Source organism: Somniosus microcephalus, chromosome 3 (genome assembly GCF_052327205.1).
Source record: "Somniosus microcephalus isolate GS21.2 chromosome 3, FLI_Smic_1.0, whole genome shotgun sequence".
NCBI classification, from domain to species: Eukaryota; Metazoa; Chordata; class Chondrichthyes; order Squaliformes; family Somniosidae; genus Somniosus; species Somniosus microcephalus.
This window is the reverse complement of record NC_140989.1, coordinates 347,684,481-347,699,746: the sequence shown is the minus strand read 5'-3', so window position 1 is coordinate 347,699,746 and position 15,266 is coordinate 347,684,481. Positions and strand designations below refer to the sequence as shown.

General features: G+C 49.6%; 1 protein-coding gene across 2 annotated transcripts in view; it reads right to left on the bottom strand.

Annotated features, from left to right (window-relative positions):
• Positions 1–14,528, bottom strand: part of LOC147122325 (divergent protein kinase domain 1A-like) — a 109,380-nt gene extending 94,852 nt beyond the window's left edge. The window contains exon 1 of one of the 2 annotated variants that reach the window (XM_085983315.1): positions 14,178–14,528. In XM_085983315.1, coding sequence (XP_085839441.1) covers positions 14,178–14,258 — 81 coding nt within the window. In that variant the 5' untranslated portion in view covers positions 14,259–14,528. The remainder of the gene's footprint in view (positions 1–14,177) is intronic. The other variant, XM_085983317.1, reaches the window with a different exon arrangement.
• Positions 14,529–15,266: the final 738 nt, after the last annotated feature.

Here is a 15,266-nt window from a genome sequence, read left to right as displayed (position 1 = left end):
GACATATCATGTAGGATAGAAATGCAGGAGTTACACAAGCAAGTAGTATAATGTATAAGCTCCTACTATTGCCCAGTGATTGACTCCCTTTACTGAGTCCTTTGTGATCCAAATGGCCAAGCTGAGAAAGCAAATCCTTAGTCCCCATGACCAACAATATTGCCAGGATTTTAAGATAATGCAGTAGAAAGCTCAATTTGGACAGCTTTTGTGTTTTCTACAGATAGAGATTGCAGTACCACATAGAATATCTATTTGGGAAGATCTAAATTTTCCATTTATAATGACCTCTCCCTTCTGTATTGCGCCTGCTCTCCACTGGAAGTCATTGTAATTTTCTGTGTAAATATTCACTCCTCAAATCAATGTCGCTTTTAATTTTTTTTTTAAAAAAGCCTGGTTGGCTGCCTTCTGATCTCTGCTCTGAGCTCCATTCCAGCCTTTCTCTAACTCACTCTTTAACCATGTCTCTCCTTCTTATTCAGTCTTCACAATTTGAACACGATGTAATCTAACCCAACTGAAATTCCAGCATCGAGGAAGTTGACCTGGATAACAAAGCCTCATTACTGATTAGGTTTGCACGGGAAACCTGGAAAAACACTTCAGTCTGTACACACGGAATAGGCAACATGAAAAGGAACACGAGGAGAATACTTGTTTTGTTACTCTTCAATTCACTGCCATTTTGCAGAACATGGACATCTTTTAATCAGGCCATGGGGGGAAAAAAAAAGTAAGTCACATGCGATGGGAAGATCAGAAACAAGGGTCACTGTGGACATAAACAAGAGGAGATTTAGAATGTAATCACTTTCCACTATGCATTTTTTTTTTTTTTTTTTTAAATGTGGCTGGGTAAACTCTTTTGCATAGGCTTTTCCCAGTCTCAGAGATATGATGCATTTTATCATTGTACATTGTAGATACCAGCAGCATTTCATGGTATATTTGTAGTATAGTTTACATGTAATTGTATAAACAATTAGGCCTTCAAATTACACTGTGTACAAGCATTTAATGTCAGTTTCTGAAATTCCCTGAGGCATTCACCCATTGTGACTGCTAAAATAGTAGAAAGGAAGTTAAGTTGAACCCATTAAGCATTTGTATACTATTATCCTGTACTGTAAACTCAAAACCTTAGTGTTTTCCATATGTTTTTCTTGTGTGATGCATGACTGTGCTTTTAACGTTTTTTCCCCAAATTCTTACTTTAAGAAAAGAGCACCACATAACATAGGTAGGGCGAATGTCCTGTACTTTCAGTCCGTAATCCTAATTGCAGTATAGATTATATGTATTCTTAAAAAAAAATTCCCATCATGAAAGCAGTCAAAAAAATTTAAAGTTTGGCACAATTAAGTGCATTCCCTGTCACAGTCCTCGATTGCTAATTATTTTAAAACAACAACTTGTATTTACGTAGCGTCTTTAACATAGTAAAACATCCAAGGCGCTTCACAGGAGCAGAATCAGACAAAATTTGATTGAGCCACATAAGGAGAGATTAGGGCAGGTGACCAAAAGCTTGGTCAAAGAAGTAGGTTTTAAGGAGCATCTTAAAGGAGGAGAGAGGTGTAGCGAGGCGGAGAGGTTTAGGGAAGGAATTTCAGAGTTTAGGACCTAGGCAGCTGAAGGCACGGCCACCAATGGTAGAGCGATTAAAATCGGGGGTGCACAAGAGGCCAGAATTGGAGCAGCACAGAGGTCTCGGAGGATTGTGGAGCTGGAGGAGGTTACAGAGATAGGGAGGGGCGAGGCCATGGAGGGATTTGAAAACAAGGATGAGAATTTTCAAATGGAGGCGTTGCTGGAACAGGAGCTAATGTAGGTCAGCGAGCACAGGGGCGATGAGTGAATGGGACTTGGTGCGAGTTAGGATACGGGCAGTAGAGTTCTGGAGGAGCTCAAATTTATGGGAGATGGGAGGCTGGCCAGGAGAGCGTTGGAATAGTCGAGTCTAGAGCTGATGAAGGCATGGATGAGGGTTTCAGCAGCAGATGAGCCGAGGCAGGGGTGGAATCGGGCGATGTTAGAGGTGGCAGTAGGCGGTCTTTGTTATGGAGCAGATATGTGGTCAAGTTCAAGCAATGATAGATAATGCATTAACAACTTCCATTTAACAAAATGTCAGCTCAGATACATTGTGATTTTTCATCCTTCAGTCCTCTCCAGGTCCCCTCCTGAAGGGATTGAGATACAGTTCCTCAGGCCGTTGCCATCTTCAGGTACTTTGACCAGGTGGCGTCACGGTCAAGCCTGATCTTACCCTTGCCCGACATGCACATTCATTGACCTGAAACGTTAAACTGTTTCTCGCTCCACAGATGCTCCCTGATCTGCTGGGTATTTCCAGCATTTTCTGTTCTTAATCCCCACATGTACACTTTCCAGCAGGGGCCATAACTGAATAATGCTCAAGAACATAAATTCTGCCTGATTTTTTTCCTCCTCCAAGCTGACATGTTATAAGTAAAGAAATCATTAAAAAAATTCAATTCATTCTATTCAAGTTCGGAATAAAGCGGAGGTATTTCGCCAGATCTGTGTCAGCCGTGGCTCAGTGGGTAGCACACTCGCCTCTGAGTCAGCAGGTTGTGGGTTCAAGTCCCACTCCAGAGACTTGAGCACAAACATCTAGGCTGACACTCCAGTGCAGTGCTGAGGGAGCGCTGCACTGTCAGAGGTGCCGTCTTTCGGATGAGATGTTAAACCGAGGCCCTGGCCGCTCTTTCAGGTGGACGTCTTCAAGATGGCTCCTGGGCTGGCAGCTCCTTACTGAGCTGCTCTCCTCTGCAACTGTATCCTTGGTCATCCATTGCCATCCTTTGCCCTTCCCCCAATCTCCTTTCTTCCATTGCTCAAGATACCCTGGCTCTGATAGTGGATGCATTTTAACCCAAACTACAAGTTTAAAGCTACCCCTGCAGAGCCCACTACCCATTCCCGACCCTGCTCGTCTTTGTTCTCACTGAGCTCTTATCAATTTCTGGACCTCTACTGAAATTTCCCGGTCACCTCGATTCAGCTGCTGTGACAACGCTCTGCTATTCAGTTGCTTCAAGCTGCTGAATTCTTTTCTCAAATTGGTTTCCGAGCTGCTGGACTCCTCTGGGCATCTAGACTACATTTCTGCTTTGGACTACACTACGCTTCTGCACTGGACTATACTGAATTACACTGTAAGACTCACCTGCTGTGCTAAATAACTTTTAAACTGCGTCTGTCTCTCTGCTGAGCTGGTTCTGCTGGTTTTTCAGCTTTGTTGGTCGCTGGCTTGGGGTTTGATGTGGCCACAGCTTTGATCTCTGGTGACCTCCAACTTGCCTCAATTATCTTTCTGCACCGCTACCGATTCTCATTCCTACAACAATAACCGCCATCCTCCGATTCTCTACCATTCAAATAGCTTCTGGACTTTGTGGTAAACCACGTTCACTATTGTATCACTGTTAGTAGTTAGCACTGTTCACCACTGTTCGTTATAACTGTATCACTGACCACTATTGTATCACGGTACGAGGTCGCCTCTTGCCACACTGCTATACCTGGGATGACCACTGCCGACTCCGCCTTGGCTCCACCCACCAGGCCAGGTATAAAGGTGAGCGACTGGCTGGTATTCCTCCTGCTTGGATCGGATCACCCACGAGAGTGGGCTCTGTTATTTAGTCAATAAAAACCTTTAGTCACCTTCGTAACTCTTCGCCTTTTATTGGAGGAATTGATAGGTATATCAATTTTATTGACTAAATTTAATGATGTCCAACAACGAGTCACAACCGGCGGAGGAGCCACCAGCGCAGCTCCCAGGAGCACAGCCACACCAGCCAGCTTGGCTGCGAGCCCTCAGACCGCCGTACCTGGACCTGAACCCACGAGCAGCAAACTCAGCCGCAGACTTTAAACACTGGCTGGTCTGCTTCGAATCATACCTGAGAGAATCCAGCGTCCCTCAGGCATCCAAACTAAGTGTCCTGCAGGCACAACTGAGCCCGAGAGTATACACTCTCATCGAGGACATGACTACCTACGAGACCGCCATCAACCTGCTGAAACAGAAGTACCGGACCCCGGTAAACTACATGTACGCTAGGCACCTCCTAAGATCACGGCCGCAACAGCCAGGAGAATCAGTAGCCGAATTCTCACAGGCGCTATATGCACTCGCCAGGAACTGTGAGTTTAAATCGGTGTCGGCAGCCGAAAATACTGAAGATAATATCCGCGACGCATTCCTGAAAGGCCTACGGTCCGAGTACTCACGGCAAAGACTGCTGGAAGCTAAAGACCTCAGCATGGAAAAAGCTGAAGCCCTCGCTATCTCCCTGGAAGTGGCCCACCAAGATCAGGAAGCATTCACCAGGTACTGCTCGCGACCCTGGGACTCGGGCCCGACCCCTACCACAGCACCCTTCCCAGCGCCGCCCCCGGGACCTACCTCTGCGTCGGCGTCCCGGACCCGACCGGCCCCGCCACCCCCGGCACCGGCCCCGACATCGGGCATCCGCGATCGGGCCGCCGGCTGTTTTTTTTGTGGCCAGGAGAAGCACCCGAGGTCGCGCTGCCCAGCCAAGAACTCCATATGTAAAACCTGCCTGAAGAAAGGCCACTTCTCCAAGGCCTGCAGGAGCGGATCCTCAGAGGCCAGCAGTGCCGCATGCGAACTATGGGGGCGGCCATCTTCGTTTAGGGCAACTGAGGCCAGCATCCCCACACATGAGTCATGGGGGCGGCCATCTTTGTTTAGGGCAACTGAGGCCAGCATCCCCACACATGAGTCATGGGGGCGGCCATCTTTGATTAAGGCAACCGACCCCAATAGTGCCTCATGGGGCCCTACCTCGTGGGAGACGCCATTTTACTCACCACGCCCGACCGCCTCGCCCGCAGATGACAACGACTCGCTCGGCTACACACTAGCTTCCGTCACCCTGGACCAAGCCCGCCCGCACCATCTGTCCAAGTCAATGATGGACATCAAAGTGAACGGCCACGCCACGACCTGCCTGTTCGACAGCGGAAGCACGGAGAGCTTCATCCACCCAGACACGGTGAGCCACTACTCCCTCTCTGTCCTACCAACGCGCAGCCGAATCTCGATGGCATCGAGGTCCCACGCCACGGACATCAGCGGCTACTGTGTCGTGACCCTGTCGGTTAAGGGCACGGAGTATAAAAACTTTAAACTCCTCGTCCTCCCCCATCTCTGCGCTGCCGTCCTACTAGGGCTGGACTTCCAATCCCACCTCCAAAGCGTAACCCTAGCATACGGTGGACCCCTCCCCCCACTCACAGTCAACAACCAGCAAACGTTAAACCGCCCACCGCGTAACACCTGCAGCCTCTCCACCCTCAAGGTCCCGCCACCCTCTCTGTTTGCTAACCTTACCCCTGACTGCAAACCCGTCGCTACCAAAAGCAGGCGGTATAGCGCCGGGGACAGAGCCTTCATTAGCTCTGAGGTGCGGCGCCTCCTGAAAGAGGGCATTATCGAGGGGAGCAGCAGCCCCTGGCGTGCCCAGGTCGTAGTCGTAAAGACCGGCGATAAAAACCGCCTGGTCATCGACTACAGCCAGACCATAAACAGATATACCCAGCTGGACGCATACCCCCTCCCCCGCATATCTGACATGGTCAATCAGATTGCACAGTATAAAGTATTCTCGACCATCGACCTGAAGTCGGCCTACCACCAACTCCCTATCCACCCTGAGGACCGCCAGTATACCGCCTTCGAGGCGAATGGGCGCCTATACCACTTCCTTAGGGTCCCCTTCGGTGTCACTAATGGGGTCTCGGTCTTCCAAAGGGAGATGGACCAGATGGTTGACCAGAACGAACTGCAGGCTACATTCCCCTACCTAGATAACGTCACTATCTGCGGCCGCGACCGGCAGGAACATGACGCGAATCTGGAGAAATTCCTCCGTACGGCCCAACGGCTGAACCTCACCTACAATAAGGAGAAATGCGTGTTTAACACCACGCGCCTTGCCATCCTCGGCTGCGTAGTGGAGAACGGAATCATCGGCCCCGACCCAGAAAGAATGCGCCCCCTCATGGAGCTACCCCTCCCCCACTGCCCTAAAGCACTTAGGAGAACCCTGGGGCTTTTCGCCTACTATGCCCAATGGGTACCCAATTACGCGGACAAAGCCAGACCCCTCCTGAAAGCCACTTCCTTCCCCCTCACGGAGGAGGCGTGCGCGGCCTTCTCCCTCATTAAGGGAGACATAGCCAAGGCCACGATGCACGCAGTGGACGAGTCCATCCCCTTTCAGGTGGAGAGCGACGCATCCGACTTCGCCTTAGCCGCCACCCTAAACCAGGAGGGGAGGCCAGTGGCCTTCTTCTCAAGGACCCTACAGGGCCCCGAGATCCGACATTCGTCGGTCGAGAAAGAGGCCCAGGCGATCGTGGAGGCAGTACGGCGCTGGAGGCACTACCTGGCAGGCAAACGATTTACCCTCCTCACCGACCAGCGTTCGGTGGCTTTCATGTTTAATAACAAGCTGAAGGGCAAAATCAAGAATGACAAGATTTTGAGATGGAGAATCGAGCTCTCCACCTACGATTATGAGATCTTGTACCGGCCAGGCAAGCTGAACGAATCCCCTGATGCCCTTTCACGAATGACATGCGCCAGCGCGCATATCGATAGGCTTCAGACCCTCCACGACCAGCTCTGCCACCCCGGAGTCACCAGACTCTACCATTTCATTAAGGCCCGCAACCTGACCTACTCCATCGAGGAGGTCAGGACCATGACCAGGAACTGCCAGACCTGTGCGGAGTGCAAACCGCACTTCTATAGGCCGGACCGAGCAAGCCTGATCAAGGCCACCCGCCCCTTCGAGCGCCTGAGCATCGACTTTAAGGGGCCCCTCCCGTCCTCTGACCGTAATGTGTACTTCCTCAACATCGTTGATGAGTACTCCCGTTTCCCCTTTGCCTTCCCCTGCCCCGACATGACCAGTAGCACGGTCATTAAGTGCCTGAATGCCCTCTTCGCCTTGTTCGGGTTCCCGAACTATATACACAGCGACCGGGGCTCCTCCTTCATGAGCGAGGAACTCCGGCAATTCCTCCTAGAGAGAGGTATTGCAGCAAGCAGGACCACCAGCTACAACCCCAGAGGTAACGGTCAGGTGGAAAGAGAGAACGCGACGGTATGGAAGGCCGTCCTCTTAGCCTTAAAGTCTAAGGGCCTCCCAACCTCCCGCTGGCAAGAAGTCCTCCCGACAGCGCTGCACTCCATCCGGTCATTACTTTGCACGGCCACTAACACCACCCCCCATGAACGAATGTTCGTTTTCCCCAGGAAGTCGACTACGGGAACCACTCTACCAACCTGGCTGACCGCCCCGGGGCCGGTCTGGCTGCGGAAACACGTGAGGACCCATAAAACGGACCCCCTGGTCGAGAGGGTGAACCTCCTGCACGCCAACCCCCAGTACGCCTACGTGGCGTACCCAGACGGGCGGGAGGACACTGTCTCCCTACGAGACCTCGCACCCTCAGCCGATCCGGAAACACCGCCACCACCCCCCCCAACCTCAGTCCAGGTAGACGGCATGCCGGAACCCCACGAGCCCTCGCCGACCACGCAAACACCAGCATCAACACCGGATAAGGCACCAGCACCGGATAAGGCAACACCACCGCTGCGGCGATCGGAGAGGCTTACGAAGCCTCCGGACAGACTGACCTACCAGAATTGGTAGTACACTTCACCCCGCCGGACTTAATTCTAAACAAGGGGTGAATGTGGTAAACCACGTTCACTATTGTATCACTGTTAGTAGTTAGCACTGTTCACCACTGTTCGTTATAACTGTATCACTGACCACTATTGTATCACGGTACGAGGTCGCCTCTTGCCACACTGCTATACCTGGGATGACCACTGCCGACTCCGCCTTGGCTCCACCCACCAGGCCAGGTATAAAGGTGAGCGACTGGCTGGTATTCCTCCTGCTTGGATCGGATCACCCACGAGAGTGGGCTCTGTTATTTAGTCAATAAAAACCTTTAGTCACCTTCGTAACTCTTCGCCTTTTATTGGAGGAATTGATAGGTATATCAGACTTCACTTGCCTGCTGCACCTGTCTCCGAATTTGGATGGCGGTTCGTCGATGCTCCATGCCGGTTCCATCTTGCCTACATCAGCTTTGTCCCTCCACGGGACTTCTGACTTTGGTCTACCTACTATTGTCTCCAACCTATTCCCTGCTACTACCAGGAAATATGTATCCCATTAATTACTACATAACCAGGCTTATGTAACCTGAGCTTTTCCTTGTCCATTCACATGTGCACTTTGGCTACCGCTCCGGACCCAAGCCGTTCACTTCTATTTCCACTTTTTTCTCTCCCCTTTTCCTTTTCTCTCTATCCCTCCCTGACCACGCTCTCCTGTCGTTATGCCTCCTTTCATCTCTCCTCCCTCGGGTACTCTGCCCTCCCAAATCCCTACCCCAGTCCTTCATTACTCTTCGACCTTCCTACTCTCCTGCCGCCGTCCCAAGCTTGACTCCCTCTTAGATGAGCCTACAGCTTCCCTCTGTGCCTCTCTTGGCATCCTCCGAAAGGCCCACCATGGAACTCGTCGCTGCTTCTTCACGAGCAGCAACCCCAGGTGTCCCATCCTACTCTCTCGCCAGCCTTCCCGCCCGCTGGGGGCTAATCTTGCCAATCTCCTCTCCGTCCAACTCACCCCTCCCAGCGCTGACCCTGTGGATGCTGGCAGTGGGTCAGCCATCACCGACCCTCTCCGCATCTCCCTCCAGAATGTCTGTTCACTTGCGAACAAGGCCCTGGCCATCCGTGAGCTTACCGTGGATGATCGCATCAGCATCATGGCCCTGACGGAAACTTGGCTGAAAGGTGATGACACCTTAGCCTTAAATGAAGCCTCCCCGCCTGGCTATACCTTCCACCACTTGCCCCGCCCAGACTGTCTTGGTGGCAGTGTGGCTCTCATCACCAAATCACACCTTGGTCTGTCCCCCTACTCCTCCAGCACATTCTCCTCCTTTGAGCATCTCACCTTATTCCACTCCTCTCACCTCTCATTTAAAATTCTCGGTCTCCACCGCCCACCCAAGTACCATAAAAATGTTATCACCGAGATATCGTCACTGCTTTCCTCCCTCAGCACCGAGTGCTTTCTCATCCTTGGTGATTTCAACCTCCATCTCAATTCATCATGCTCTCTCGCTCCTCGGAGTTCACTAGCCTCCTTTCCTCCCTTAATCTCTCCCTCCATGTAAACGACCCAACCCATATTCACAGCCACCCCCTTGACCTTGCCATCTCTCATGGCCTCGCTACTCCCATCGTGTAAATCGCAGATAAGGCCATCTATGACCACTTCCTCGTATCGCTCTCCACCCACATCCCCCCTCCCCCCACAAACCCTACTTCCTTCTGTGTCCGCCGCTAGAAAAAACTCTCTTCCAACTGCACTTAGAAAATCCAGCTGGCCAGCATTCCCCACAACATTTCTGCAGCTACCGATCTGCTCAACCACACCCTTACCACCACTTTCGATGCCCTAGTCCCTATTAAAACAATTACTCTCTCTCAACCTGGCCGTTCCCCCTGGTACGGCCCTCACCTTCGCTCTCAAGTCCAAGGGAGGCAGACTTGAATGGGTATGGCGGACAACTGGTTTAGCCATTCACCGCCAGATCTGGCTGGACCACATAAAGCACTATCGGGTCCTGCTCTCGTCTGCCAAAACTGCTCACTATTCCAGAATCATTCTGCAATTCAAAGATAAACCCCAGCTTCTATTCTCTACTGCTAACCATCTTCTTAAACCCCTCTCCGGGGTCTCCTCCACCAAGTGTCAGGAGCTCATGGACGCCTTTGTCTCAAAGATTGAGACCATCCGTTCAGCTGCCTCTGCCACTTCCCTACCTTCCCCATGCCCACCGGGTCAAACTTCCTCTAAGGTTCCCCCCTGCCCTAGCTCTGAACTCGCATCTTTCTCCAGTTTCTCTCCGAGCTCCCCTCAGGACCTCTTGGCACTCATCTTATCCATGAGACCCACTTCTTGCTCCCTTGAACCTATTCCCACCAAACTGCTTACCACCCAACTTGTTTTTCTGGCTCCCATGTTAGTTGACATTGTTATCGGTTCTCTCTCCTCAGGTACTGTCCCCCTCTCTCAAATATGCAGTCATCACCCCTCTCCCCAAAAAAACAACCCATGACCCCTCCGTCCAAGCAAACTACCACCTCATCTCCAAACTCCCTTTCCTCTCCAAAGTCCTTGAACGTGTTGTCGCCTCCCAAATCCATGCCCATCTTTCCCACAACTCCATGTTTGAATCCCTCCAATCAGGTTTCCGCCCCTGCCACAGTACCGAAACGGCTCTAAGTCACAAATGACATCCTTTGTGATTGTGACAAAGGTAAACTATCCCTCCTCGTCCTTCTGGACCTGTCTGCAGCCTTTGACACGGTTGACCACTCCATCCTGCTCCAACGCCTCTCCACCATCATCCAGCTGGGTGGGACTGCACTCGCCTGGTTCCATTCTTATCTATCTAATAGTAACCAGAGAGTCACCTGCAACGGCTTCTCTTCCCGCTCCAGCATCGTTACCTCTGGTGTCCCCCAAGGAACTATCCTTAGCCCCTTCCTATTTCTCATCTACATGCAGCCCCTTGGCGACATCATCTGAAAACACAGTGTCAGTTTCCACATGTATACTGATGACACCCAGTTCTACCTCACCACGACTTCTCTCAATCCCTCCATGGTCTCTAAATTATCAGACGCTTGTCCAATATCCAGTTCTGGATGAGCAGAAATTTTCTCCAATTAAATATTGGGAAGACCGAAGCCATTGTTTTCAATCCCCGCCACAAACTCCGTTCCCTAGCCACTGACTCCATCACTCTCCCTAACATCTGTCTGAGGCTGAACCAGACTGTTTTCAACCTTGGTGTCATATTTGACCCTGAAATGAGCTTCCGACCACATATCCGCGGCATAACTAAGACCGCCTATTTCCACCTCCATAACATCGCCCGTCTCCACCCATCCGCTGCAGAAACCCTCATCCATGCCTTTGTTACCTCTAGATTTGACTATTCCAACGCACTCCTAGCTAGCCTCCCATGCCATGTAAACTTGAGGTCATTCAAAATTCGGCTGCCCGTGTCCTAACTCGCACCAAGTCCCGTTCACCCATCACCCCTGTGCGCGTTGACCTACATTGGCTCCCAGATAAGCAACGCCGCGAGTTCAAAATTCTCATCCTTGTTTTCAAATCCCTCCATGGCCTTGCCCCTCCCCTATCTCTGTAATCTCCTCCAGCCCCACAACCCCACCGCATCCCCCACCTCCCAACCCCGAGATATCTGCACTCCTCCAATTCTGCCCTCTTGAGCATCCCTGATTATAATCGCTCAACCATTGGTGGCGTGCCTTCTGCTGCCTCAGCCCCAAGCTCTGGAATTCCCTCCCTAAAACCTCTGCGCCTTTCTTTCCTCCCTTAAGACGCTATTTAAAACCTCTCTCTTTGACCAAGCTTCTGGTCATCTGCCCTAATTTCTCCCTGTGCGGCTCGGTGTCAAATTTTGTGTCTTATAAAACTCCTGTGAAGCACCTTGGGACGTTTCACTACGTTAAAGGCACTATATAAATACAAGTTGTTGTTGTTGATGTAAAAGATCCCACGGCACTATTTCGAAGAGGAGCAGGGGAGTTATCCCTGGTGTCCTGGCCAATATTTATCCCTCAATCAACACTTAAAAACAGATTATCTGGTCATTATCACATTGTTGTTTGTGGGAGCTTGCTTTTCACAAATTGGCAGCCGCATTTCCTACACTACAACAGTGACTACACTTCTAAAGTACTTCATTAGCTGTAAAGCACTTTGGGACGTCTGGTGGTCGTGAAAGGCGCTGTATAAATGCAAGTCTTTCTTTCTTTCAGATCTGTCTGGACAACATCAGGTAGGAGGGAGCCTTGCTCTCCGCTGCCAAAACTGCGCACTACTACAGGATCTACGCGAAATACAAAGATCCTGAAACCACCCCACCCCCGGCTTCTTTTTGCCACTACCAAACATCTCAAGTCCCTCTAACCTGCCGCCTCCACCCTCACCTCTTACAAAAACACTAACAAAGACAGAATGAGAGAATTGTATGAGAAACAGAGAGAGATACAGAGGAACAATGAAAGAAAATGTTGAATGCGTACAGAGAAAGGAAAAATGAGGGAAGCAGAGGGGAAACAAAAACAACCAACCAGAGGGAAATAAGCAGGCAATTACAGGAAGGGACAAATTGTTTAAAATTTTCTGCATGAGCAACGTCACAGGAGATAGGCTAATATTCAAAAAGAAACATTGAAAAAATCTATTAAAATATTTGTAAAAGGTTTTTATTCCCTTTTTCTACCAATTTTCTTTGCTCCCCCCCATCTCTGCTGTAAGCATCAATTCTTTCTTGGAATATAATTCCATTGGTATCAGTGCAGTATCTTACACCAAGTGTCCATTATTTATGTGCCAGCTGAACTGTGAATGTTACCAATCTATTCAATCTCAGATGGGAGCGGAATTCTCACAGATGAGTCCAATCCTATCCTCACCCAATATCCACACACGTTTCCAACTGGGGGAGGAAAGGGCTCAATCAGCAACAGGAACCCAAGTCAAGGAATCAATCCTAATAGGGGACATTCAGGCTGCTTGTGGCATCTTAACCTCGGCTGGGGATCAAACCTGGAACCTCCTTGGTCTATAAAACTCTATGCCTTAACCAACCAAGTCTGAACGGACTCGATAGCTCACATGACAGCGAGGTCCCAGGTTCAATTCCCAGTCGGTGCGGTTAGTTGATCTCAGCTGTTCTGTCCGTCTCTCCAGGCTAAGGCAAGTCTGGTGTTAATTACCATCGTTCCACAGATTCCACAATCTAAAAGTAAACTGATCACTTACATCAGTGCCCTGCTTGAATATTTCAATACAACCAACTGGTATGAAATTAAATTCGCGACATGCCAACTGGGGTTTGGATTAAGGCCAGTATTTTCACCGAACATTTCATAGTTCCAAGTGCGTCATCCCCTCAGGGTTTACACAATTGTGGCGTAAATTAAACCCTGTTTTTAGAAAACCATCGTATCGTATTTTTAAATAATTTGATATCCACTCAGTCCAAACACATAACCACAAATAAAACTAAAAAGCAAAATGCACTTGCCAAGGAAATCGAACACAAATCTTTTAGCAAAAAATATATCTAGTTAGTGGGTTTGATTTCACATCGATCACCCATCCTCCACAACATGGTCTGTGCTGCAATCTAACTGCAAAGGGAGCCAGCTCAGAATTGTTAGTATTTTCGATACAAATCCACATCCGGTGAAAGTATTGTTTTCTACTGCAGAGAATCATCCCTTGTTTTATTATCAGCACTCTTTTGCTTTATTACAAAAACACACTTAAAAAAACCCCCATCACTGTCGAAAAGGCTGGGTTACTTTTAACCCAACCACCAACAACAAAAATAGAATGCACAGGAGTGTAACAATTTAAAACAATAATTAATGTCAGAGAGGAACTAGATATCACCACACTGGTGGTGCGCGCACACACACACAAAAATGCATGTTTTATACACACACACTATGACAAAGGTGGTGTGTGTCTGCAGTTGGCCGGGTGCACACACACACATAAAATACATGTTTTATATGGATATACACACATCTATTACAAAGATTGTGTGTGGTGGGGGACTGCAGCTGACCGGGTGCACGCACACACAAAAATACATGTTTTATACGCGCGCACACACAAATATATATATATAAAAATATGTGTGTGTATTACAAAGCTGGTGTGTGTGTCTGCAGCTGGCCGGCTCGCCCTGCACCACAGCCATTCATTCAATGCGGAGTTTCCATGGAGAGCGCGAGCCGCCGCGGGCGGGATGGATGGAGGCGGCGTCACGTGACACCGTCTCGCCAGCTCGGGCGATGACCGTTTTTTTTAAAAACGGCCAGTCGGTTAATGGGTTCTTTCCCCCCCTTCCTTCTCTCTGGTTTCTCATAGCTTTCCATTAAAACCCGGTGTGAATCAATAAGCATGTATATATACATATACACATATTATATAAATAAAATAGCCGGCCTAACCTACCTGGATGTAGTAGTGGCTACCACAGATCTTCCTCAGCGAGGCCCAGGAAAGCAGCCCCCTCGCCATGGTAATGAAGCGCATCCACTCCAGCCCGTCTGCCCCCTCTCTCTCTCTCTCTCTTTTACTCACTCACGCCCTCGAACACTTGGCAGCCGCCTGACTCCAACCCCCACAGCTAGCCGCCCCCACCTTGTGTGCGTGCCACTTCATTTGCCCCCCTCGCTCTCCCCGTTGCCCTGGTTTTGTTTGAAGTTGTCATTTGCTGTTCCAAGCGACTCTGACCGCTCTCTGTTAAAGGCGCGGTGCCACGGCAGCTGCTTTCGGGGAAGCGGCCAATGGAACGGAGTCAGCCGACACATTTTTTTGTCTCAACCAACTGCGAATTTGGTACCAACAGGGAAAATGTCTCTTTTTAACTGTGATTTTATTCAAACAAGGTTTGAGTCAACGCAAGGGATGTTAATACATATTAGATTTTAACTGCTGTTAAAAGAGGAAAAAAAGACTCGCATTTATATAGCGCCTTTCTCGAATTCAGGACGTCCCAAAGCGCTTTACAGCCAATGAAGTACTTTTTGAAGTGTAGTCACTGTTGTAATGTAGGAAAGGCGGCAGTCAATTTGCACACAGCAAGCTCCCACAAACAGCAATGTGATAATGACCAGATAAACTCTTTTTGTGATGTTGATTGAGGGATAAATACTGACCAGGATACGGGGGATAACTCCCCTGCTCTTCTAAATAGTGCCATCCGATCTTTTACATCCACCTGAGAGAGCAGAAGGGGCCTCGGTTTAACATCTCATCCAAAAGACGGCACCTCTGACAGTGCAGCCCTCCGTACTGCACTGGAGTGTCAGCCTAGCTTTTTGTGCTCAAGTCTCTGGAATATGGCTTGAACCCACAATCTTCTGACTTAGAGGCGAGAGTGCTTCCGACTGAGCCACAGCTATAAAAAGAAGAAAACTTGCATTTACATAGTGCCTTTCACTCCCAAAGCGCTTCACAGCCAATGAAATACCTTTTGAAATGTAGTCATCATTGTTATCACAGAATCACAGAAACCCCACAGTGCAGATAGAGGCCATT